General features: G+C 38.6%; 1 protein-coding gene across 1 annotated transcript in view; it reads left to right on the top strand.

Moving 5' to 3' along the window:
• GFRA1 (GDNF family receptor alpha 1) overlaps window positions 1-26,036 on the top strand; it is a 142,392-nt gene that overhangs the window by 1,955 nt on the left and 114,401 nt on the right. Inside the window, exons 2-3 of the mRNA XM_085229315.1 lie at window positions 82-384; window positions 1,613-1,696. Of these exons, the coding sequence (XP_085085441.1) occupies window positions 82-384; window positions 1,613-1,696 (387 nt within the window). The remainder of the gene's footprint in view (window positions 1-81; window positions 385-1,612; window positions 1,697-26,036) is intronic.

Raw genomic sequence — 26,036 nt, 5'->3', positions numbered from 1 at the left:
GAGCTCCTGCCCCGGAGCGCCGCTTGTGGCAGCCCCATCCCACAAAGAGAGTGTGTGTTGGTTTGTGTCTCCTCTTTCCAGACGTACTTCTGTCGGCAGAAGTCAGCGGGCTGCCCGGAGGGGACCGCCTCGACTGCGTGAAAGCCAGCGATCAATGTCTCAAGGAGCAGAGCTGTAGTACTAAGTACAGGACACTGAGGCAGTGTGTAGCCGGCAAAGAGAGCAACTTCAGCCGGGCGACAGGCCTGGAGGCGAAGGATGAATGCAAAAGTGCCATGGAGGCTCTCAAGCAGAAATCTCTGTACAACTGCCGCTGCAAGAGGGGCATGAAGAAGGAGAAAAACTGCCTGCGTATTTACTGGAGCATGTACCAGAGCTTACAGGGTACGTTGCAAAACACAGAAACATTACACTCCCCTTAATGCAGCCCCTCAGCCCCTCGCATCTGCAGCTAGCTGCTGCCACTGAGGCTAAGCCGGGGGTCTGACCTCGTAATTCACATTGTGCTCTTCAGCTGCAAACTGAGGACCTTTCATCCGACTCGGGAACAGCTGCTGTTCCATCTCCTGTTGTTGGGAAATCCACAATGAGGGTTTCCTCCAGGGGACCCAGCTGACCTTTCTAAACCAGAGTCAAACCAGGGCATTAGCAAGTGCAAAAGCTACGAAAACAGATGCTTGGAGATGTTTTCCCAATATTTCAACTCCTTAATTAGGACTCACCTAACACGATCACAAAACACCAAAACTGTAAAATGTAACACGAAGAGGAGCATTGTTTTAAAGAAAAGTTTATTGTTCTGGTGTTTGCTAGCAATATTCCCCAGATATGCTAAGGCAGAAAAGTTTGTGCTTCCTAGAGCAAGTAGAAGTGCCAGTTAGGAGGGATGTGGCAGTGACTGACTTGTGACTTCTCATTGATGTCACTGGCCCACAGTCTGCGGAGAACAGTCAAGTCCTTATGAGAGATATATCTTTTTTGTCCCTGTTTTTGTTCTGGCTCTGGAGTTAAAGATGCTGTCCTTCATTTCCATGTGGTTTCCGCTTACCTATTTTTGTGTACCTTCTTTTGTGTTCTTTCACAGAAGTCGTCCCTTTCTGTTCAGTTATCCAGGCATCTACTGGAAGGTTGTCATGAGTCAATAAATATTTGTGTTCTAGCTTTCATAATAAATTGCACGATTCTCAGGCATTTTCTGCATCATAAATAAATTTTCCTTCCAACAATATCTTGTTAGGAACGTTTTGTTCCAAAGATGCTCATTTTTTCGCTGTTACCTGGACTGCTCTTCTATTGTTAGTATAGTGAAGAGGAACTTTCCTCCTGCAGCTTCTCTCCTGCTGGTGTATTGAGATGGGACAGATCTGATGATGTCAGACTGTCACTGCAAAACAAATCATGACCTTATCCACGGGGGAAGGAGAGAAAAGAGCTAGTGATGGGGATAAACAACTTGCTTCTTTCAGGTGTTTATATAGAGAAGTAGCCATGCAAATACATTAAAGGGGATTACCTATTACTGTTACAGAGTTACTTCATTTGATAGTCAGCAACAAAATCTTAGCTCGAATTCTTGTTTTGAAAAAAAAATGAACATATTTTTTGTCTTTAGGAAATGACTTGCTTGAGGATTCCCCCTATGAACCAGTTAACAGCAGGCTGTCAGACATATTCAGGCTAGCACCGATTGTATCAGGTAAGCAGACTTAAAATTCTTCAACTGAAACATGAGTTGAATTCTGGAACTTTCATAACTCGTGGAACAGTACCTTCTTAAGTAAAGATATGAGATGGCGACTTTCTGGATTTAAGAAGTTCATAATATGGTTGGTTTTGTAGTAATAATTAAAGCTGAAAGAGTTCTTGGCAGGATGGCAGTTTCTTGAGTCACTCTTAACAATAAATGCTAAATGTTCCTGTAGGTGGCAATCTGATTCCCTGCGTTCCTGATTTACAAATCAGTTCCTTTTTGGGAATGTGGTCAGTGCAAATTACCTCCCGTTCACATTCAAGAACATCAGAAGATAATCTTTCAAATGTTTTCATAAGGGAATGCTTTACAGTTTCAAACAGTTTTGTTATTTTGTACCTTTCAGAACTTGCTTGTATTAATTAGAATATTATTCATTAATTTAATTATGCTGTTTGTTTGCATTGGACTAAGTTACATTCATTTTGGATGATGTTTATTGAAACAATGAATTTGGGACATCTACAGTGGTTAAAGGTTGGAATTTATATTCTTTTTCACAGTTCTAAGTCTTCTAAGGATGCATCTGTAGTCAGGACTTTGTTAGTTACATAAAGAAACTGAATGTGCACAATGGAATATGCATGTTCCATATATGTGCACAATGTAACATGATGATGTTAAGCTGTAGTTAACTGACATGATACAGATAAGCATTAGTAGATTGCTCTTCAAAGGGAAAAGGAAAAGAATGGAGAGAATGGCTTGACCAGTTTTCAGCATTACTTGCACTTGTTAGGACCTTAAGTCTCATTAAAAGCTGGGGGATGTAGGTTGTTAAGTATTTAATGGTACAGATTTTCAAAAGCCTATAGACACATAAAATGTAGATAACTGCCCATTGGGATTTTCAGAAAGGGCTAAGTGATTTAAATAGGTGCTAGATGCCCAGACATTTAAAAAAATTCTAAGTGCTTAATGCATCTTTAGGTATTTTAATGCCTTTGAAAATCAGCCCTTTAGTCACTTTTCAAAATGTAACTTCAGATCCAAATTGCACACATCTTTTGAGAGCATTGCTTAGTTTGGTGATCAAGTCTATTGCAGAAGCAGGGAGAAAAAGAATTTCTGAAGAAACTTCATTCATGTATTTATCACTTAAAAAACAAACAACCCAATTTAGTACAAAAGCAAGACAAAATCAATGAAGAGGTGTTCTAGGCTGTTTTCTTAAACGAAAGGGGCAAATTCTGACCTATCTTTGCAGTGTTATGATGCTACTGAAATACCCTCTGGCTTTCTGTTACGTATTAGATTGCCCATTTTCTTGCAAAGTAATTTTCTTAGAAATACAGAAAGTTTCTCTGCTTGTTGTGTTCAGCAGTAGAGTAGGACAAGCGACTTCTTTCCTACCACAGCCACTTGGGATGCCGGTGGACTGCCGAGGACAAAGTCAGTGTTAGTGGTACACCATGAATTCCTGTTTGATGGAAGTTTCAGTCTAACAAGAATTGGAGGCCTGGATTAACAGGGAACAAACTTATTGTCATGGTTACTGCTGCATGTAATGTTCTTTAAAGCTGCCTACCCTAAGAGTTTTGCAGGGCTCTGCACACACCCCAAACAGCAGAACTTTGTAAGATTTGTATATCTTGATTTAGACAAACAAACAAAACTCTGTGCAAACAATGTTGGCAGGCATTTCATAACTGCTAATACAGTCATTGCTGCTTAGAGAAGTTGCTGCAGTGTTCCTTCTCATTAAAGTTACTTGGGTGTAATTAAAAGCAGAGGTTAACCCTACTATCTCATGTAGGTTACTCTGTGGTATTGCATGACTTGGTATATATCAAGGCTGTTGGTTCAGCTGTGCATTTTTGTTTGTTTTCTACTTATTCTTGAGACAATATAGCAAATCATTATAATTGGCTCCTATAGTATTGGGGGTGGGAAGGAAGCATTTGTCTGAAATGACTATTTTGTTTGTTACATAAATCTTTTGAAGCATATATATGTCAAAGGAATGGAGGGCAGTTTTTAGAAGGAGTTAAATTTGGCCTAATTTTGTGCTGAAGGAAGTTCAAAATTGTGTCCTTTACTTAAACTCAATGCTGTTTTCTCATTAAATGTTGAAGCATCGGTATGCTGACTTAAAACATTATGCAGGAATATATTGCTCGACCTGTTCCTAAGTTTGTAGTTTCTCTCAGGTTCCCATTAATCTAATGGGAACAAATGATGAGGTCACACTATTAAAACGAAGCTTTGTTTTATATTTTCAAGTAGCCAAAGTTGTACTGAGACTAATGGTTTAATTAGTCTGGAACTATAAAGACAAAGTGTTCTATATGAACTTCAAAGCAAGGTTCAACAACATTGTTTTGCATGTTGAACAAACTGTAACATAGAGAAGAAAGCATAAAGATGGCTAAAACAAATATGTGCTCAGTGTTTGGTTTACATGTGAAAATGTATCCTGTGTGTTCAGAATGGTGCCTGAACTTCCCTCTTTCCATCTACATGTTAAGTTCAGGATTCAGCTCTTCCTATGAAGCTAGTCTTCTGATACCCCATATTGCCAAACCAAACCAGGACTGAGAGCCTTCCCTGTTGAAGGGCAGGGCTGTCTTATTCTTCTGATTTGGGTATGTCTGATTTTTCTTTAGAAATCCTGTGTCTGATTCAGCACTTCTGCCTCAGGGTTGTGAATTATTCTAGTAGGCAGCTCTTGAAATTACTGAAGACCTCTGTGTGTGTTTCGGAGAGTAACAGATTTGGGTTACTTATTGTGATGCATAAGCTTTTTGCTTAAACAGCAATTTTTGCTTAAATCTTAACAGCTTCTGAGAGGTGAAAACATTTTAAGGCCCTTGACTTCTATCACAACTATAGTAAAGGCAAAATCTGTTGATTGGATTTTAAAGTTGAGTTTCACACCAAATTAACGGTACATGCTTGAGTTAGTTTGTCACTTGTTAAAGCTATCTACAGCTTCTCACTACCTGGGGAACAGTTTGGTTCTTGAATTTGTATTTTATTTGACATTGACCCTAATGACTGGAAGATATCTTACTATTTTGATATCAGCTGATACAATGTAGTTGTCATCTCTGTGGCATACTTCAAGAAAATATCTTGCATGAAAACTGGTTTTGTGTATCTGTGGAAATACTAACAAAATAAATGTTGCTGAAATATCTCATTCATTTCCATGCGAAGTTAAGAGCCACTGAAGCCAAATAAAAAGCCTTAAGCCGTGGCTGTGAAGTGGTGTGGACAGAATACTTAATGTTAAAATGACTTGAATATTTAGATCAAGATAATTGGGCCAGCATAATGCTTCTGCCTATGGATTCATTTTTAAATTACTTACTAAAGTACAGGCTTAATAACCCACTGTTCAGGCTTGTGTATCTTTATTTTATATCTACCACATTAAAAAATAATCTAAAAAATAACATGCAACAAAAATGAGAGTATTTCTTTAAAAAAAAAATTGAAAAAAAAATGGTGTATGAGAACTGTTGAGTCATGGCCTGAGCCACTGATTGATCACCTGGGTCAGCCATGGGAGCACAGGTGAAGGCAATTCAGCTGTGACCAGAATTCTAGACCCTATTTAAGGGCTGATACCATTGAGGAAGGATCTCTTTCTGGAGTTCCCTTCTTCATGGAACTTTTCATTGTGAGCCTAAATCTTTGGATACGGGTGAGCATTCCTTCTCTGTTTGTTCCTTTGCTATCTCACTGTGGTATTGTTTGCAACTGTACATTGGTTGACGTATAACTAGTAATCTGTGAAGAGATGGTTGGTTACCTGCTCCTGCTTGTGTCTTGTTGCTAGTTGTTAAAGCGCAAGACAACTAGAAATTAATAATTTTGCCAGTGTATCTTTTTAATGTAGTAAACAGTTTTTTGCAAAGTGTGTTGTGTCACTAACAAATGAGAGAGAAAGTGGCTTGTATGTTTGTATGTCAAAAAGGAGAGTTGCCTGATTATGTATGTCTCATAAAAGGCTGTTTCTCTTACAGGCAGTAAGTGGGAGCTTAGATTTAGAAAAGGATATCACAGAATATCCTGAGTTGTCAGGGACCCACAAAGATCACCAAGTCCAACTCCTGGCTCTACACAGAACCAAAAGTCAGACCATATTTCTCAGAGGGTTGTCCAAAAGCTCCTTGGACTCTGGCAGTCTTGGTGCCTTGGGGAGCGCATTTTGGTGTATACTTTATATTTAATATGATAATTTTTTTCTAAAAGCGAGACTTCAGTAGATAGCACAGCACACAGGGTTTCTTACTGGGGTGTCTATTTCCTCACTGGAACAATTTAAGGATTTCTTAGAAATGGGTTTGGGTCTCCCTCCGAGATATCTGCATGGTTCAGAAGGAAGGGCTGGGTTAGTGGTGTTTACCATTCTTTTGAGCTATTGGAGGCATCTTGTATATGGGAATTCACAGATCAGTGTTGGTATTGGGAACGAATGAACCTCAGTATGGAGGAGCTACAGTATGAACATCAGTATGGAGAAAGGCTGTTTTTCAAAATGGATTCACAGCATCTAGAGGAATAGAGCTTCTTCATCCGTCTGCTTAAGACTCTTTCATTTGCCTTACTCTCAGCCCTTCTCTTTTTGCTCCTTCTATGAAACAGGAGGCTCACAATGAGAAAACTCCCCGTCATTGAGTATTAGTACTGTCTAAAGTTTTATAACCCTGAAATTATTTTAATCAGTAACTGATTATGTTTCCCCATACACTTTCACAATTCTTGTACTTGCTGTATTTCAGGTAGCATGTCTCTTGAACCTTCAATTGTCATGTGGGGTTTTTTTTTTTTCCTATGTTGTAAATTACTTGTCTTTCATAGAATCCATACAAAGTTGTTTTCTTCTGCACTTTTCCTTTTTTTTTTTTTTTTTCTTATGTGTATATAGGGTATATCTGTTCTACCAAAAATATAAGTTAAAGCTTTTGTCCTAGCCAAAAGAATCATTGCTTTTTCCTTTTGGAGTTTGCAGTGTGTGAATTAGTGGCTTCTGCAATGAATAAATACTGTATGACGTCCCCAATTCCAAAAGCCTGAGGCCTCTAATCCTGTTCCTAAATCTGTGTGTATTTCAAATGCTACGTATTTTTGTAATTTAACAGTATGTTTTCTTCAGTCATTTCTATAAGAATATTTGCAATGCCACATTTCTACAAAGTCAATTTAATGTACAAGATACTAAATATCTTGATTTCTCTTGACTGTTTACAATTCTCTTATTAGCTCTTGCCTTTTATATTGCTGCATCTTTTATTTCCAAAACTGAGATATTTCTTGTTACTTACCTTGCACATTCACCCAATTTCATAAACAATAAACCAGATCCTATTAAGTTAATAGGAGTCTTGCAATCTGATTCTGTTCCCACTGAAGTAAGCATAACACATCAAGATCTTTTTATTTGATTACGATGTATTCTGTTTCCTGTTGTAATTTTTTGACTTAGTTCTGGTTTTCTGATGTGCAGTTGAGCCTTTTGAATCAAAAGAGTAAAAATGTATTCTTAATTTTGTGAGATGCACAGCTGTATTTTCCTTTTTAAGATAATGTGCATTAATCAGAATAATAGATTTTAGAACCAATATTTAATATTGCTGTTACAGTTATAAGTCTAGTGCAAGTCTCCAGTGAGAATCAGTGTCCCTTTGCACGTTGCAAGAAAAGAATAGAACAAAACAAACACAGGCATCTATTTTAGCTGCATTTAATAAAATTAAAACAGTTTGATAAAAATAAATCTAATATGACCATGTACAGTGTTTACGTTCTTTGACATTTCTGTCTGCAGATTTTCTTTGGAGAGACAACTAGGCTGGCTTCCAGTCAGATAACAAGTTATCAAGGCTGCATAGATACTAGTTGCTGATTTCCACTTCTGCCATTTTCATAATCAGATTGGACTTCACACAAAAGAAAATCACTTTGGTGGCTGTTGGCTTGCAGGAGCTCTTTGAATTTCCTGTTTTCTACATTTCTTGAAGCTAGATCTGATTATGAGAGGGGAATTAAGTACCTTGCTGAAGTAACTGATTGACTGGCTTACAGAGGCAGTGCATATGGAGGAACGTGAACAGGCATTGAAACACCAAATAGATATAAGCAAATATTCACATCTTGGTCCATATTTATTGCCTTGGTGAGGTTATTGGAACTTTTTTTCTTTCCTAATACCTTTTAAGATCTATTGGGAGTAAAGGTCTTTTTCAGGTCCTCTGCACAGCTTTGAGCAAACATAGAGCTTGTCCCAGTAGCCTAGGCAGGGCTTGTTAAACCGTGTCAGCATGGGAAATGAGGTGAAATCCGTTTCATGGAAGGAGGAAACATACAGCACAGAGTATTGCCATGTGAATATTCAGCATCTCCTTGAATGCTGGGAGCAAGAGGGAATATGTAGGAGTCTTGAAGGAAACTCAGAGAGAGTGTTCTCCTGGAGACAACGAAAATGTTGTGAGACAGGCTGAGGGAGCTGGGCGTATTGAGTCTGGAGCAGAAAAGAATCTTAGAAAGCCTCTTTGTGGCCTTTCACTACTTGAAAGGAGCTGATAATCAGAAGGGAGACTGACTTTGTACATGGTATGATAGCGAAAGGCCAAGGGGGAATGGCTTTTGTTGCAGTTTAACCTGGCAGGTAGCTAAGCACTGCACTGTCCTTTGCTCACTCCTCCCCTTCCATGTGAGATGGGGGGAGAAAATTAAAAGAAATCAACAAAATAAAACTCGTGGATTGAGATAAAACTATTTACTAAGGCAGAGGAAAGGAAAAGGGTAACAATTATGATAAAAATGTATAAGAATTGATGCACAAGCAGATGTTCACCATCCCCCGAACGATGCCCAACTATCCTTCTGAGCAGCAGAAGAAAGAGATGAACTCCCACACCCTTCAAAACTCCTCCTGCATGATGTCATCTGGTATGGAATTTCCTTTTGGGCCAGTTTAAGTCAATGGCCTTGGCTCTGTGTGACACTGCTTGATAACAACTATGAACACTGGTGCACATGGTGCTCACTGGTTTTTCTGCTAAAACCAATACATAACATACCAGACATTCTGTAGAAAACAATTCCATCCCAGCTGAAACAGAGACAGCTTTAAACTAAAGGAGGGGAGATTTATATTAGATGTTACGGGAAAAATTTTCCCTCAGAGGGTTGTTAGGTGCTGGCATGGGTTGCCCAGAGAAGCTGTGGGTGCCCCATCCCTGGAGGTGCTCGAAGCCAGGTTGGATGCAGCCCTGGGTAATGTGGTCTGGTGCCATATTTAATGTTGGCAACCCTACCCATGTTGAGGGGTTGAAATGAGAAGGTCTTTAAGGTTCCTTCCAACCCAAGCCCTTCAATGATTCTAGGACTGGTTTATAAGCATGACCAGGCATTCCACTTATAGCATACGGTGCATCCAGCAAAGCGTATCTTTTGTCTCAGGTAGCATTTTGGGAGAGAATTGTCATCCCTTCTGTCTACATCTTCACAGAAAAGCTTCAATTATAGTGTGGTGGACCAGATACCAAATGATGAGACGCGTATGCTTTTCTGAGCAGCAAATTGCATAGCCTTCTGTTTCTCATTACAAGCCAACTTTATGGCTTGTGTAACTACCACACTACTTACGAAACAGAAGCAAAGGCATGCAGGTATCTGCAGATATCCTAGGGATACCGGTGGAGTTCCTTTCAGAGATGGGGTACTTTTTGCTGAGGAGAATAGCAGGGCCTGCCCACCTGTGAGAAAGGATATAGCCATTTCAAGGACTTGGTTAGCTGGAGGCATTGTGGCTGCAGAGGGGCAATGGGGACACAGAACTCACAAAGACCTTCACTTTTCTGCCAGGTGTCTACAAACTGCTGTGTTGCAGGGATAATGGGTTGGACCCAGCAGCCCCATTAGAATGGCATGGTGAGAGCCTCTGACAGGTCAGTGGCACTGCAGTGGTGCAATGCTGGCAGGTCTGACCAGAGGAGATGCTAGCACTGATTAGGAGCCTCTGTATGGCAGCCTTCCTCAGTGGGCTTGTCGGTAAGCTGCATCCCCCCATGAAATGCAGAGAACAGTGCCAAAAAGAACAGCATTCTGCAGCCTTCTGTCTCCTGATGGCACAGCAAGGTGCACATTATGGCAGGTGATTTGCACTCTGGCTCTTAACATTAAAAGTACTTTAAAACTTTATTTTTGTAACTCTCTTTGTGTTTGATTCTCAACGATAATTTTGGCAGTGTTGGAAAACCCAGTGGTATCTGTCAGGAGTTGACAGTATGTTAAAAACGCTGAGAGTAAAATGCCTGTATGTGATGAAAAGAAATAAGAATTTCTGAACTGTAAGGCAGAACTTTTGTGATAAGCGTCATATGTTTCTTTTTTTAAGCTGTGCGTTATATTATCTTAACCTCGGAGGGGAATGTGTTTACAGCTTTCATTTTAGAAATGCAATGAATTTGTTGACTAAGCTAATTCTGTAATTATTTTATATTAGTGTTTAGGTGGTATTTTGACGTTATTGCATTTTCTTTGGCTGAGACTAATGAAACAGTGCTATCTATACAGTTAGGGCATTAACACAATTAAGCTATTTTCTGAATAGTTCTTCACTTACTGCAATGCTTTGACGATAGTTTTTGTGTCAGACTATTGTCCTGTGCAATCTTCACTCAGCCGAAAATTTAGCATGAGATGCATGACACAGTATAATGGCACAGAGATAGCTCTTCCTGCATAGAAATTTGCAGAAATGATGGGTTGTAAAGAGAGTTGAAGATATCAAACAATTTGAGTAGGAACCCATAAATAAAGATGCTTTTCTGCATTCAGTGGTTATATGATTTTATCACTGTCTGGTGTCCATAAAATACATCTATTCCATTAAAGTTTTGTCATGCAGCTGATGAAGTTCAAAAGTGTTAAAAGCTTCCAATCTCTTCCTTTTTAATTCTGTGCCCTAAATTCAGTATTAAAGCTCGGTTCAGCAAAGATGGTTCTTCCCCTTCCTTTTATGACAGGCTCCTCCATGTTTTCCTGTCTGATGTCTTTGCTCTGCTGTCTGCCTCTGCCCCATCCCTGCTCTCCCCATCACTGTGCTCCACCACCTCTCCATCCTCCCCTGCCTCTACTGAGGTGACGTCTCTCCTCTTTGAAGGCTGCCCTTAAACTCTGCTTTTTCCAGCATTCTCCAAACTGTTCATACAAGGAGTTTGAGATGTGGACTAATAAAAGAAATTGTTCCTGAGTAATGGAACTAATAAAGACTGGCTTCCTACAAATTCGCATCATCAGTCTCCTGGATGCCCTGTTCTCTGCACAGACAGGGCTCCTATTTTCTGTCTCTGTGCTGTGTCCCTCCCCAGATACCCACTCATCACTTCGCTTGTCTTTAATTCTGTCCCACATCTCTGGTCTCTGTGGGGCACCAGATGTCACAGCTGGGCAGGTGTTAGGCATATGCAGAAGGGCTGTCTGGATGTGTGTGCTGGCACCCTCTCTGTCTTGGAGCCAGAGAAACATCTGCCTTCTCTTCAGCAGGCAGGTTTGCTCAGTCCATCTCCTCCCTGCTAGTCGGCTGTTTTTCATGACATTTCTAAGAACTTTCTCTTCATTACTCTGTCACTCTTGTCCGAATGTGTCCTATGGGTTAAAAACTTGCTGAGAGCTTTCAGGAGTGTAGAGAATAAGAGAGGAGACCAATATTGCATTTACCTACATTTCCATGAAAAACTAGGATTAAAAAAAAAAAAAAATACGATTCCTGTCATATCACTAAGCATTAGAATGTGAAATATCTCATCTTATTCTAGTCTCATAAAACGCCTACTGTGTTGTGCAAGTGGTATAAATAAACATGCACTGGACTTGGAACGTACAGGCAATTAAGTGCAGTTGATGGATGTCACTTGTATTGGATAATTGAGGATCTCAGGATTCTTAAAATGGGAAATAATTCATGCATTTAGGTTATTTGGCATGAAGATTATTGATTCAGATTCAGAATTCAAACAGGAAAGGAAGGGCCTGTCCAAATGCTGTTCTGTATGAATCCACATATCATGTTTAATTATTTGAATAATACTGTATCATATTTACAGATGCCATTATGCTTTTTAGAGCTGTCTTCTTTTCCTGTTGGAATATGTTCATTAAAAAAAAAAAAAAAAAAAAATCAGGAAAGATGAGATTGGCCTTTTGGTGGTAGTTTCAAGGAATTCACGCCCAAATACCTGAACTTCCCCAGGCTTGCCACTTGCAAATAGAAAGGAATTTGTTTTGCACAGCAGTGGCTTTGCATTAATGAGCACTTAAGCAGCAGATTAAAATGTCTGTTTAAAAAATAGGTTAGGATTATATAATAACACAAGTCTGAGATACTAATAGCAGCGAAGATAATTTTATTGAGCAGATTAAGTGCAATTAGATCTCAACTACAGAATATTTAAATACAGTACCAGATCAAAACCCAGTCTCTGCTGCTTTACTTGCTTTCCTTCACACCTACAGGATCAGCACCTGACAGCAAAGTAAATTATCATTTTTATTGTTGTTCATTTTATATTGCCATGGGAATGTACTTTGTGTTATCCATTAGGACCCAGAGAAACAAGCCTTTTCTCCGCACACACGCAGTCATGAAACAAGACGTGATTGAAGACAGCAAGGTGTCTGCACTATTTGAAATGCTATTATCAATTGGTGATTTGCTTGTCAGAATTCTTTAAAGGACTGCACGGATAAGGGCTGCTATAGTCTTCTCATATGGAAAGTTGTGAGAATTACAGTTTTACGATAAATCAGTATTCCTTCATAATCTCTGCTTAATTTTAGTCTACTAAATAGTGAGAAGGGGACGAAAACGTGCAGTGGTTGATAGCTCTTACGACCTGATGAAGTAAACTGCTTTGACCCTTGGAGAGGTCAAACTGTTTCTAAGCAAACGTTCCCCAAGGCTGCAGGTGCGTGAGATGTCTCTTCCCGTTGCCAAAAGTCCCGCCTTCACAATAGAAAATAAAAGGAGACTTGAAAAGAAATGTACTATATTAGTGCATTTAATCCTGTCTATGAATTGGTGTGAGAATTGTTGAACACAGGGTGTTGTTGCCTTTTTTGCACGATACAGGAATGTCTCAACAGCTGTCCTGTGGTTTGGGTAGAAAGTGAATGTATTAATTTTTACTGCATTAATGTTTAGAGAGGAAGGCATGCAATGTTTTTTCATTTAATAAATAGAGAGTAATTTGAATCTGACTTGAAGCTTCATTTGCCTCTTTAATACGTTTCTGCTGTATAGCTAAACATAACTTATCTTTGTGCCCTTGACCTTTCCCTAAGAGCTGTGGGAATACTAAAGAGCATACATGAGAATAAATTTAGAATTAACCTATTTTAAGAAAAATGCTACCAAATGGATGCCTCAGCTTTCCATAAATTGGTATTGGTATTATGTCTTCATTGCTACAAAATGTCCAGTCTGGCAGAGATGAGCCAAACAACTCTCTGCTGGAGCAGGGCTCTGGTTCTAGAAATGAGGAGATGGTTTCATTTTTCATTCCCTGCTCAGTCCTTGACCTCCTTGCGGAAGCTGCCAACAAAGATGCCAATTAAAATGATGATTTCTGTAGCTTGGCTATCTATCCCATAACATCCTCCCTCCCCTTGTCTTGTCCTGTGTAGTTCATCCTAGGGCTGTATAAATACTCTTGGTCATTACCCTCTTGGACTGTGTTTGAACGAGTGACTAAAAGGTGAGGTTGTCAATATATTAAGGACATCATTAATGACATAACCACAGCCATAAACTCTGAATAATTGTGACAGCTTTATTTATTTATTTATATGTTCATTAAGAAATGTGTCGGTATCTCTAGGCATCTTTTAAGTTATAGGATACTTCTGAAAACAGATGATTTTTACTGGCATCCACTATATGCAGCCACTCTGCAGCGTTCTTAATTATCTACATTAAATTATTCACTTAACAAGACAGAGAATGGCTGCACTTGTGAAGCTGTCATCTTTAGGGCTTAGGTACTGCACTGCTGTGCAGTAATTACACAATCTGATACTAGCTTTCACTTATGCTAATTGCAGGTAAGCTTACAAATTCCTCAGATTATTAAAATGAAAGTTATCTCCCTCCTGTTGCATTCAGTCAGGGATTTAAATGTTGCAAACTTTTGGCTCTGCTTAAATGAGAAAATGTCAGAATAAAAATCTTCCATGTTTCAATACTGGGAAAAGCTAAGAATATGAGAGTATTATTCCACTGTGCCTTTAAAAATATATTTCTAGCACTACAACTGTATGGACAGCCTTTTCTCATTATTTTAAAGGCAAAATTGTATCTAAAAGATGATCAGTAAGCGGTGATACCTACGATACTAACAGCAGGCAAAAAATTGATTTCATAGCGTTTTCTCTAAACTTATTCTCAGTAGGATCTTCAGAAAAACTTACCCAGATTTCTGTAATGCAGGCAGTGTGCAATATCTGGCCTAGATTGTGGGGAGAAATGTAATTTACAAGTTACAGAAGGAATTCTTTTGTCCCCCAAAAAGGATGAAAGAGAGCAAATAGTTAGCTCCCCTTGAGCTAATTGAAGGACTCAGGATTGCTTTGTAAGAATCAATGTTTGAGCTTGTAGAATAATTAAAGTGAGTAGTTTCTGTCTTTAGCAAGAATGAGAAATATAATAAATGATAATGGGTCTAGGCTGTGTAGAAAAGAGCTCCTTGCCACTGCAGCTATCAGAATGGGAGACATATAAAGTGCTTGTAACAGATAGCTGCTCTATCTGCATAGCAGGCTGTACTTCTGTGGCAAAGAGTGGCTCTGACAGATTAGAGTGATGATTTATAATGTTCCTGGGAGTGAGTGCTACGTGTTGAACAAGATCAGAGACTCAAGGAGCATGTCACAGAGAATTAAGGTTTATTACTTATCCTTCCTCGTGGCTTTCAGAATTGAAAAGGAATTATAATATTTGAAAGATGTTTAAACTCAGAAAACCTTGGTATTTCAGAGTAATACTTTACAAATCATATTCTCCCCAGATCTTAGTTGGGCACAGTGGTCTAATTTGGGGTATCACGTTTTTGTTGTGCGACACGATACGGTAACAGAAAAGTATCCTGGTAAAATTCCAGGAATTACTGTGCATAGTAGGGACGATTTATTAGATACCAGAACTGAAAAGCTGGAAATGTTGTGTTTTTGGTTTTTTTTTTTTTTTTAACATCTCACCTTGTGTGTAAGATGTATTACTGCTTGTGCAGCGAGTGTATCGTTTTGAGCTATTTATTTTTACGGAGTGGCAAAGCATTAAAACCCGTCCGTAAATCACGCTCCAGCTGTTTGGCAGCACGGCTCTGAGCAGCTGCCAGCAGCGTGCCGCAGGTACTGGGGAAGAGGAGCACGTGCCTTTGAGGTATTTTTACCACTGGGGGACTCCTGCTGTTCACGTTTCTCCTGTGCCGTTTGGAGCAGCTCTGACGTGCTTGGATGATGGAGTTCGTGGGAAGGACATGGGGCAGTGGGGCTGCAGGTCGGCGCAGTTGTCAGAGAGAACTGTGTTAATTTTACTTGCCAAATGCGGCGTTTACCTAGTTGGTGTTACACAAGTGTTAAGCTGGGCTGTTTCTCGTCACATCTGGTGCTAGCTTGAGAGGCCGCATGGTTTGGAGGAGATGTGGCTGAGTTCATTCTTTTGACAGTTTTATCCTTAGCCTTTTTAAGGCTTGAGTGAGGTGGTGCTGCCAGGATTTTTTTTTCATATTAAATGTAAAAGCTGAGCTAATGTATATTTGGCAAACGCAGGCACTTAGAGGTCAGGACGTTTATGACTTTGCTTTTTCTCTTTTGCACAATTCCTTTTTGTCACAGACTGGATATTCTATTCAAACACTCCTTTTCCTGTATAGAATAGGAATTAATGTTTTACCAGTGCCTGAGATCACCTTTGATGCACTTAAAAATCTGACTAATACATGTATTAAAGGGAGAGTTTAAGCACAAAAGCATCTCTAATTATGGATCTGCCTTACTGAAAAGTTTCTTTTCATAAATCATTCAAGAGTTTTACTGAAAGGAAGGCTATGAGGCTCACTTGTGTAAACTTCCAGACCTTTCCCCCAAATAGCTTTTTTCCATTGGGGAAAAAAAAAAGTGTTTATCCTCATTTCCTGACTGTACTATGAACAGGCCATTCTGTGACAGCGTAGCTTTCCTCCTTGCTGGGAGTTTCCAAAACCTTTACAGGTGCTCTCTGCAGGTCACCAATTTTGGCACAGTGCTTTTTGGAAAGGACCATACTGAAGTGAAAGGACTTACAGTATAGGGATCTGTTCTTACAGCTGGCAGCAGCTGGCAATTTGTGAAGACCCAAACCTTCCTGTTTGTAATGCAGCATGTTGTCCTTCCACCACGGGATATTTAGGTCAGCATGTTTTTACAGACATCTAGAAAAGGAAAGGCCAAATATTTTCAAGGCACTATTTGTTGCAGCCGGATTGTGAGCTCCGTCACAGTTCATTACATCAGGCTATTTCTTCTGTCCGCAGCTGTAGCATCGCAGCAAAGCGAGTTCAGAGGTGCTGGTTAGTTGGAAACAGGGATGCAGAAGTCCTTATCTCACATCTAGCTTTCAGAGCCTGTTTATTTTATTAAAGTTAATAAAGTGCATCGTACTACAGATTGTCAATCACGCTGCTGTTTTATTTCATAAAACAAACAAACAAAAAAAAGAACCAAATTGTGTTTGCTTCATGAGGAAAGTCTTCTTTTGTTGTTTAGAGAATGTATCCTGTGATGACAGTCATACAGCATTAATTTTTATGCTGTACTTAGAATTTAAATACTTGAATTTCTGACAGTTTCTTTTCTTCACTTGTGACAAGTAAATGTTGAATAATCAGTTGAAAAAAAATTTTTTTTAAAGTAACATCTGGTCTGAGGCAGGCTAAGGGAAGGGGAGAAAGCAACATTTTGTAATTTAGTAAAACTAAAATGTTTGTCAAATTCCTAATTGGAGGGCTTCGGGTTGTGTAAAAGACATATGGAAACTAAAAAGGTCTCTGGTTGAGGATTTGCAAACTCAAGAGTTGGCAGCATCTTCCTGGAGGAGAACTTGTTTCCCTACCACTGATGTTGGAGAGAAAGAAATGACAAGATTGCTTTATCACTGGGTGCAATTCCATAAACTCTTTTTTTAAAATCTGGAGAACCCATATTCGTGACAGTAAATTATGAGAAATATTTGGCTAGACTAGGCAAGTTTTTTCTCCTGCTTCTAGTCATAGGGCAGCCATTTCCATTCTATAATTAGGGTCTCTATGAGTCTCTCAGTTATTGCTGATTCCCCAGTTGTTTTCCATAAGCACTGGATCAAGATCAGCTTCACTGGACCAGATTTGCAGTCCTTTTGCGGAATTTTTGTTTAGATCAAATCATGTTTGCCCAATTAAGCTGCAGAATATAACTACCATCAACAGTGCTGTATCTTCGTGTGTGCACCTTTAACTGCACCTTTCGGAACTCTGCATGTGTGTGTGCCTACTTTGTTCACACGTTAAATTGACGCAGTTATTATCTTTTACTTATTTCTGTTCTCTATTAAATTAAAAAAATGTTTTGCATGATTTTAGTCTGATTCCATATTTCATTTTTAATTGTAAGGTAGAAGATCTTTGGTGCTACGTGGGTTTCCATGCAGTCGTCTTGTGTCTCTGATACATAATCCTAGACAGATCTCTTCAGAAAACAGGACATGTTCTTGATAGGGATTCTCATTTTACAGAAACTGCTGCTTTGCTTTGAGCAATCTGGTAAGGAGCCTATGTCAACCAGAGTCAGGGCAATTGCTTCCAAGCAGGAGGAGATTTTCCATGTGGATGGCTCTTGGTGTTAAAGATCTGTAATTATTTACAATGCACACAATGTTCCATACTCTGTCTTATACTGATAAAAATTCTTTTGATAGTAACAAGTGTGTTACTATTCAGTAATTCCTGATCCTCTATCTCGTTCTGCCGAAGGTTCTGAAAAGCCCTTTTAGTGACAAGATGAGTTTTTATGGAGTGCTTTCATGTCCTTTTTGTGATGTTCTTCATGAATTTTGTGTGTATTTTGAAGACTGCTGTGATCATCATCAGACTCTTAAAATTGGTATTCACTTCAGGAGAGCAAGCAGGCGTTGGACATTGTTGGTGTAAAAGGCGCATGCTTGCTCTGTCAGGAAAAACAGTACTGAGTCTTTGTATGAAGTTTATTTGTAAGGATGATATCTGCATTGTGCAGAACAGAATCAGTGGCCTAATGTTTTAAACTTTGTACTATGGTTAGGGAGAATTATTTATGTAGAAAACTGAGTTCATAGGTCAGCAGATAGCAGCTGTATTTTTCTTCACTGCCGGATCCTCAGCACCATCTCCTTTTTGTAAAGCCACCTAGATTATGAAAGTTAGAATGCTCCCAAACTGGACAAGCTGCTCGTACTTGTGCATTATACAGCTTTAAGATCTGGAGCTGATGCGCTGGGAGAGCAATATTCCTGTCTTTGCTTAACTGATAGCACTTTTCATGCTGCTGCTTTGAAAGGACTGCAGCTTAGTAGTTATTCTTGCCTGGCTTTATGCTGGCGTGCAGCCAAAGGAAAATAAGTTAGCTCTCCTACAGCAGCGTCAGTTCTTCAAGACTCTTCAGTCAGTTTAAGTTCACTGCTAAGAAGAGATTTGAATCACAAGGGAAATGTGTGACTGGTACATCTCAGCATGGAGGCACTGAGCGTTAGAGGTAATCATATAGGAAGCAAGCACAGCACTGGGCACAGACTGTAGGGGTCCTGAGGTTAGACAGCTGAGGTATTGTCTACTGCGAGGTATTGTAGCACAGCTCCGTTGACCAACACTGCAAATTCATGGATATTTATCAGATAGTTGTTAGTTTTGAAATGATAGGGCAGATTGGGTTGTATTTGTCATAACTATGCTCAAGTACTTCAGATTTGCAGTATACAAATTAAATGCCATTTTAAAATATATTTGAAACTGTTTATTTTTCTCATTATAAAACTTGCCTTCATAATTTAAAATAGATTGTACAAAACTTTGATTGTTTTTCAGTGTTTCATTTAAATTATGAAGTTCAGTAAGCTTCCTTTGCCCAGTTTATCTGTAGAATACGTATGCTTTGTAAACACACAATGCACCAATATTTAAAAGGCCGTATGTAATCTGAGCAAACTCATGTAGAGAATCAACAGCTCTACCACAGGAATCAATCAGCATAGTGCTGCAAACAAGGGACCTTTTGTACCTCTACAATTGCGGAACAGCGTGAATTCTACAACTGCTGAGTGTACTTCTAAGTTAATTACCATTTAGAGCCTAAATAAAATAATTCCTTATAAAAGATTGTGTTGAAAAAAAGTTTAGTGCTATATAGCTTCCTATTCATTGTTTGTTGAGCGATAACTGAAATTGTAATCAGAAGTCGCATTGGAATCATAGGTTGTGTAGAAATGTGCATCTTTTCAGTGTGGCTAATTAGCTGGAATAGAACAAAGAGCTAATGAAGCTATCTGGAACCTGAGTTATTTTATTTGATGTATATTTTTTGCTGTGTAAGACACTCTGTGGTGCCAAGGCCTTAGTTTTAATAAAGGGATTGAGAGTCATATGATTACACCACTAAGATCTAATTGAAAAGAAGAAGCAGTGATGCTTTAGAATTCTTTAAAACAGTTCTGCATGTAGAGTACAGTGCGATGTGTGCGTAGACTGCATGATTAATCTCTACTATGAGACACGCAATTCCAAATTTAACTCACTGAGAAAGAAACCGTGCTCACAAGGAAGGAGTTTTCATGACACCCTGAACTTGGTGGACTGGTTGTGAGGAAGAGGTGCTGCTAGTGTTTTCCCCATGGTCTGTAGACCATCCAGTGAAGCTGCGTGGTTTGCTGCCTTGCATTTTGCAGTCCTCAGCATCTGCAATGTCTTCAATTATGCTGAGGTTTGATTGAAGTCAAACTTTCTAAATGTAAGGTCAGAGCTGTACCTTCTGTGAGCTTTTTATCAATTACATGTCCTTTCTGCATTGGCTTTTAATTATTGCATTTTTGCCAATATGATTTTGCTTTCAAATACTTTGCACTGTTTCAAATGAAGATAGCTTTGATTAAGCTAAATAAAATTTGTCAATAGTGTCCTTGATTTTATTACTCTGTGTAATTGCTGCTATAGACTGCATCAGGTTTCTAATGCTCTTGCATTCTTTGCTTTTGAAGTACACACTTCACATATCAGTCAGTGTCTACTGACTCATTTCCAGAGCTATGTCTTTGTTTTTAACCAAAAACCGTCAGAAATACTTCCTGTTGCTTTTTTATTTTTAAACTTTATCACTCCTACTTTGAGAGAAGTCCCAAGTTTCTCAAGCATTTGACTGGCTTGTGTAGTTGACTACATTGTAGTACATATTGCCCTGTAAAGACATGAAATGTGACTGGTATGGATATACTGAGCACTGTTATGCCAGGGCAGTGACACTGAGATACTTACTGCCTTCAGGAATAAAGGATTGCTTTTAAAGGTTCTTAAAATAGAGGTATGTAGTAATTTACTTTTGACTGGATTTATAAAAAATTTCCATGTTTTCAAGTTAGAGATATTTGTGTCTGCATTATTTTAGAAAGCACTTCACCACAAAAAGTCTTGCTTTGACATAGACTGTGAAACAGATGGAACAAAGAAAAGGCACATAGATAATTTGCCTTCCTTTCCTTCTGCTGTGTTTACTATGCCATTTGGTGTTTCTTTGTTGGAAGGTTTCTGATTATTATTTTGTAATGCCCGAGGGACTTGGCTGGACGTATTATGAATTTAATGTAATTATTACTGTTAATAATAATTTCTTCAGTTTCCGAAGTTTTGGGAAGATAATATGTTTTAGGAATGGGAAATAAATGGACAAGGAATGCTGACTGAGTCCGCTGCTGTTGGTGCTGCAGGGGGTTGAAAAGGTTCTTCGGTCTTCAGGCTTAGCTGCTGCTCTGTTCGGTATTTTCTTGCTCAAGAAAAAAAAAAACCCAAATACTATGGTAGTGTGTGGGAGAAAACGAAACTAGCCTCATTAAAAATTGTAGGGTTATCCCCTCACTCTTACTGAAGCCAGCTGCATCTTGTGTTATCATTGGCTAAAGGGTTCATTTATCACCATTCCACAGAGAAGTTTCAGTTTCAATTCCTCAGAGGTTCTGCTAAACTTCCTCAAATTCCCATGAATTTGTATTTCCTGAGGCTGTGGTGTCATGCCCAAACTTTGAACTCTCCCACCTCCATTTTGTACAGAAGTCTTCATTTTCACTCCTGTTTCTGCATGGCCAGACTGTATCAGCTGCATCCTGTTAAAATATGCTTGGGAATTGGTGGTGTGTAAATCATTGCCTTCAGTGAACTCGTGTGTGTTTGGTAAAATACAGATTCTTTTTTTTCCAAAGGAAAGGTGAGATATAAAAGTAAAATCATCATCAGTGGAGTTTCCACTTACACCAGTAAAACTTCCTGGATGTTAACTAGGGCTGGAAAATACCTGCAAGAATTTGATACTAGAAACTGAATCCGTGTGTAAGCATTTATTGAATTTCACGTCTAGAAAATGTGATTAGACAATATTTCAGTGCCAATTTAGCATCAGAATGATTACTGGCATCCTTCCATCTTTGTTTTTAAAACAGTATGTAAGTTGAAAGAAAAGCTAAATAGGAGCTAGACAGTGTGTGCAGTTAGTGTCAGTCAACATCCTATTTGAATTCAGACCTTACTCACTGTAAACATTGCATAGGATGTCTGAAATACATCGTGAGTTCTCCATAGGGTGTATATGGATGTGATTTAATGATCAATTAACTTGTAAATACAGCTGAAAGAGCAATTCTCAGAAAGTTAGGAAAAAAATCTGTGAAGTTTAGCAGCATGAATCCATTGTTGACTTGAGACGTATCAGTTGTAGCGGAGAAGTATTTCCCTCTGGCCTCTGGATTTTGGAGAAAAAAAGGAAGTATCCATTTCACTGAACATAGAATAAGGTTGTATTACAAGGCATATTTATATCTGCTTAGGTTTTTGCGTGTCTTTTTATTTCCATAAGGCTTATCTCATTGGAGGTTGTATTATTTAATGGAACACTCAGGGTTTATTTTTCAGCAACATGAATTAGACATTGTAATGCATGTTTTGGGAGAAATCTTGTTCTTAATACATATCCCTCTTTGTGGACAGTTTACACAATACTCTGCTGGTGAGAATGCATCTGTTATACTAAGGAAATTCATGCTGGTTCTCAAGTAGTGTCTGACTACTCTGGATAGCTGTGTTCACAGAAGCTCTTTTCATAACGGAAACTAAAAACTTGACTTTCTCTCTGATGTGCAGCTGCCTCACATCTTCTTTGTTGGGTATTTCTTTGATGCAATTTCAACAATGATCAAATTTGTTGGGGACACAAAACCAGATGGACAGAGAATGCTCTTGTGACCAGGCCAAAATGCAGTGACCTAGAGAGATTAGAGTGGCTGAGGCCATGGGAGAGCAACGGGAGATTAGTTGCTTAATAAATGGAAAGTTCTGTAAGGCAAGGGTGAAGAAAGATTGGAAACGGGAGGCCCTGACCACGTTTGTCACATTAAAGGAAACTCATTTTCCTGGTTGGTGTCTCAGTTCTGTCTTAAAATGTCTTTTTACAAAAACAAACTTTTTAGACTTCACAATCCTAAAATAGCACAGATGGAGCCAGGGGAAGCTCGGAGAGAGCTAATCCACAAAATGAAAACTTCTGAGGATACTGCTGTAATATAAGTAATTTACATTTCAACTCTCAAAGCAGTGACCTTGCCAAGGTACTTGGAAAAAAAAAAAAAAGAAGTAATCTATATGGTTTTGCTAGACTCACATAAGTCATCTCTAGCTGCTTGAGGGAGGGAGTTTAATATATTTTTATATCCCAGAGATTTTAATAATGCAGCCTAAATATTTGTACTTGAATTCATTATGCCTGAATTAAATGTATCGTAATTAAAAAGTAATTGAATTTAAGAAATTCTAAATGGATATAAATTGTGGTATTTGCATATCTCTACTAATGACATATCCAGTTCTGGATTTGGCTTTTAGTTTATGAACAAAAAAGAGACCACTGTAATTCAATGTCTGCCTTTAAAAACATTGCTACTAAATTTAATATGAAAGAGTTCTGTAAGAAATGTAAATTCATTACTAACTAAAGGCTATTTTTATTATTTTATTTATATCTCTATAATGTCTTAACATATCAAAGTGGTAACGCATTGTAGTGAAAAGCGTTTGAGTGATAAGCAAGTGCATGTGGTTTTTTTTTCTGGGTCTTACATTTTCTCCATGATTCTTTGCGATCAGAGCTAGTATTTACTGCTGTTGTAGTAGAGAATCATGCTTTAAATATTTAAAGAAGGAAAAGATAAAACTGTGGCATACTGGCCTTGTACTTTGCATGGTGTTGATAATAGGAAGTGATCTGGTGCTGATACTTGCAAATTGCAAGGACTGCTAGCAAGAGCCTCGGCAACTCTGGACTGAGGTGGTGGTAAACATTTTTCATTCTCCTTGGAGACAGAATATATACCAAAGCAAAGGAAATGGCAAGAAGAGGTTTGTTCTTAAAACCATGAAAGAAAATGAAGGAAATTGAAAAGCAGAAAAATCATCAGATCTATATTTTACCATGCAAATAGAGACTAATGCTGTCATAATTGGTTTCCATAAGGCAAAAGAAAATACCAGACTCCAAGATCTGGAGAAAAAACCTCTACTTTTCCATCCAGAACTTTCAACGTTATGAGGAATCCCAAGTGTCTTCCTCAGAGGAGGAATCCTTAGGAAAAGTTGAAAATCACAGATGCTTATTTGCAAACCAGCAATCAGATAAATACAAATTAGGCTGGCTAGTGTAATTTTTTACTAGAGAACTCTCATCTTTCCAGTTTTTGTCAAATAATCTGCAGTAGCAAGAATCACCAGTTGGACTTCAGAATTGAACTTTATGCTTATCCTAATTTTGTTGTTGACTCCTATCGACTGCAGATCTTGAGTGTTACTACAAAATATATTTAGTTTTTCCCTGTGAGGCAGAGAATTCCACTCCAGGACACATTCTTCTCCAACAGTGCAAGTTGCAGTGGAGCTGGGAAGCAGTTTGCAATGCTCTTTGTGTGTAAAAAGGGCTGTTTATCACGTTCTCTGTAGTATGCCATATTAAATATACAGAGCTTATCGATCCTTCTCATTCTCTGTATCTACAAAGAGATATCTGTGGTATGCATGCACGTATCTGTCTGTCTATAAGCAACTGCCACACACAGCTGTGGGTTGTAGACTGAGCAGGGTGCAGGCAGCAGTTGTAACCTTTGCTTCAGAGCGTATCTGCCTGAACTGACCATCTCTGCAGGCCTACTCGTTTTGCTGCTTCTCAGAGTAGGTGGGAGCAGGGGGCAGGGCAGGCAGGGCTTGGATTAAAACTTGATGAAACTTAGAATCTTCACTTTTTGTGAGTTAATGCTAAGTATTGTAAGCATCCATGACCATATGTGATGGAAATTACTTCTCCTTGTTCACAGTCCCTATCTCTCATCTCTAAATTACGTCACTACCAGTGAATTCTGTTTAATGTAACTAATTTCTGGCAGGAACTCCTTAAAGTCACAGTGTAAATGATCTGCAACAGGCTGATCTTTCATCTATTCTAAGTTCTTTCCTTTGGTATCTTATTTCTGAAAATTAACTGGAAAAGTGCCTGGCTTTTGGGGTTCATGCTTTCATTTTATTTTGTTTCTAAATGCCTACTGTCCTGTAGTCTTTCTTCAGAATGTTCTTTTGCGTGGAAAAATAGCGGAACGTACTTATTAAGAAAAGATGACAAAGCTTTATCAATTGCCTAAAATGTTTATAATATCTAGATATTTTGTCTTCTTAATTAGTTTTGTGATCTACACCAATTTGCACACCGAGACTGTCTAGATATTAGAAAGAATTCAAGTGTAAAATCATCATAGGCTGATGCTCCAGTGCTATTATTTTAGAAAAACCCTCTGGTTTATTCTAAGAAAAGTGGTTTGTTTGTTTGTTTTATTGATTTTTATCTCAAGTTACAGCTTTCATACCCCTGCACTTTATTATATGATTTACCATCAGGTTAAGAGGATTAATTAATGACTGTATGAGTCTAGTTTAGTTCAATAGATAGATAATTATGCTGTTACCTTTCTTGATGATTGCTGCCCAGCTTTGGGGAGCTTTTGAAATACATTTAAAACATTATAATGCTTAACTTCATACATGTGAGTAAAATATTTATTCCTTCTTTTCCTCAGGTCACATAGAAGTAATACAGACATTAATTCTGATGCAGTCTTTAAATGCGAGAAAGGTCCCATTCATGCTAAATCAGGTTTTGGCCTTCCTGCAGAGAGTCAATAAACTGATGGGATTCTCCTTCTGTTGCATGCTGTTAGCATTAGAAATTCATCCAGAGATAAAGCTTTGTGCTTGCTTACTTGGCTAATGTGATTAAGCTCTGACTTCGGAGAATGATAGTAAAAGGAGTATGATAGAGCAGTAGGCAGGGTGTGAATCACACAGATCCCGTAGAAGAAGCATGTGGAATTTTGTGAATGCTCAGAGTAGGCTGGTTTTTGAAATTATTTAGTTAGCAGGGGAAGGCTTAGCCTGGGATTTGTGTCGTTTTGGAGAAGGAGGAAATCGTTGTTCCTTTGCTTCACATGTCCTTGTTTACAGGGTGGAAGGTTGGTCTTCCAACCTTTGGTCTTTGGTTGTGGAAGAAGGTGAAGTTTCAGAATGGATAAAGGAGATCTCTGCTCAAGGCAATTTCTTTCTGGTTCATCTGAGCAGGTTTATCAGACATCAAAATGAAGTGGTAGTGTGTTACATTCCTATCTAGCGTGACTCTTAACCTGTTCTACTCCAGCTTCTTCTCTTGAGTGGTTTGAGAGTGAGAGCTTGGTATCCAAATGTGCATCTACCCAGCCTTCTGGGATCTTATTACAATCAGTGATGAATCTTTTCTTGTTAGCCAGATTGTTTGAGATCATGTGCTTCTCTCTGCTGGTCAATCGAGCATATATTCCTGGGACAGAGAGGAACAGATGTAAGGTTTTTAATATCACAATAGAACAAAGCAGGTGTAATTCACTTGCAACTGATCTCTAGACTGAAAAATAACTTCTTTCCAGATGTAAATGACTTCTAAGATTATTTTTTTTTTTTTGTGGTAA

Source organism: Meleagris gallopavo, chromosome 8, assembly GCF_905368555.1.
Source record: "Meleagris gallopavo chromosome 8, MGAL_WU_HG_1.1, whole genome shotgun sequence".
NCBI lineage: Eukaryota > Metazoa > Chordata > Aves > Galliformes > Phasianidae > Meleagris > Meleagris gallopavo.
The sequence above is the reverse complement of the archived record's forward strand: the minus strand, read 5'-3'. Positions and strand labels throughout refer to the sequence as shown.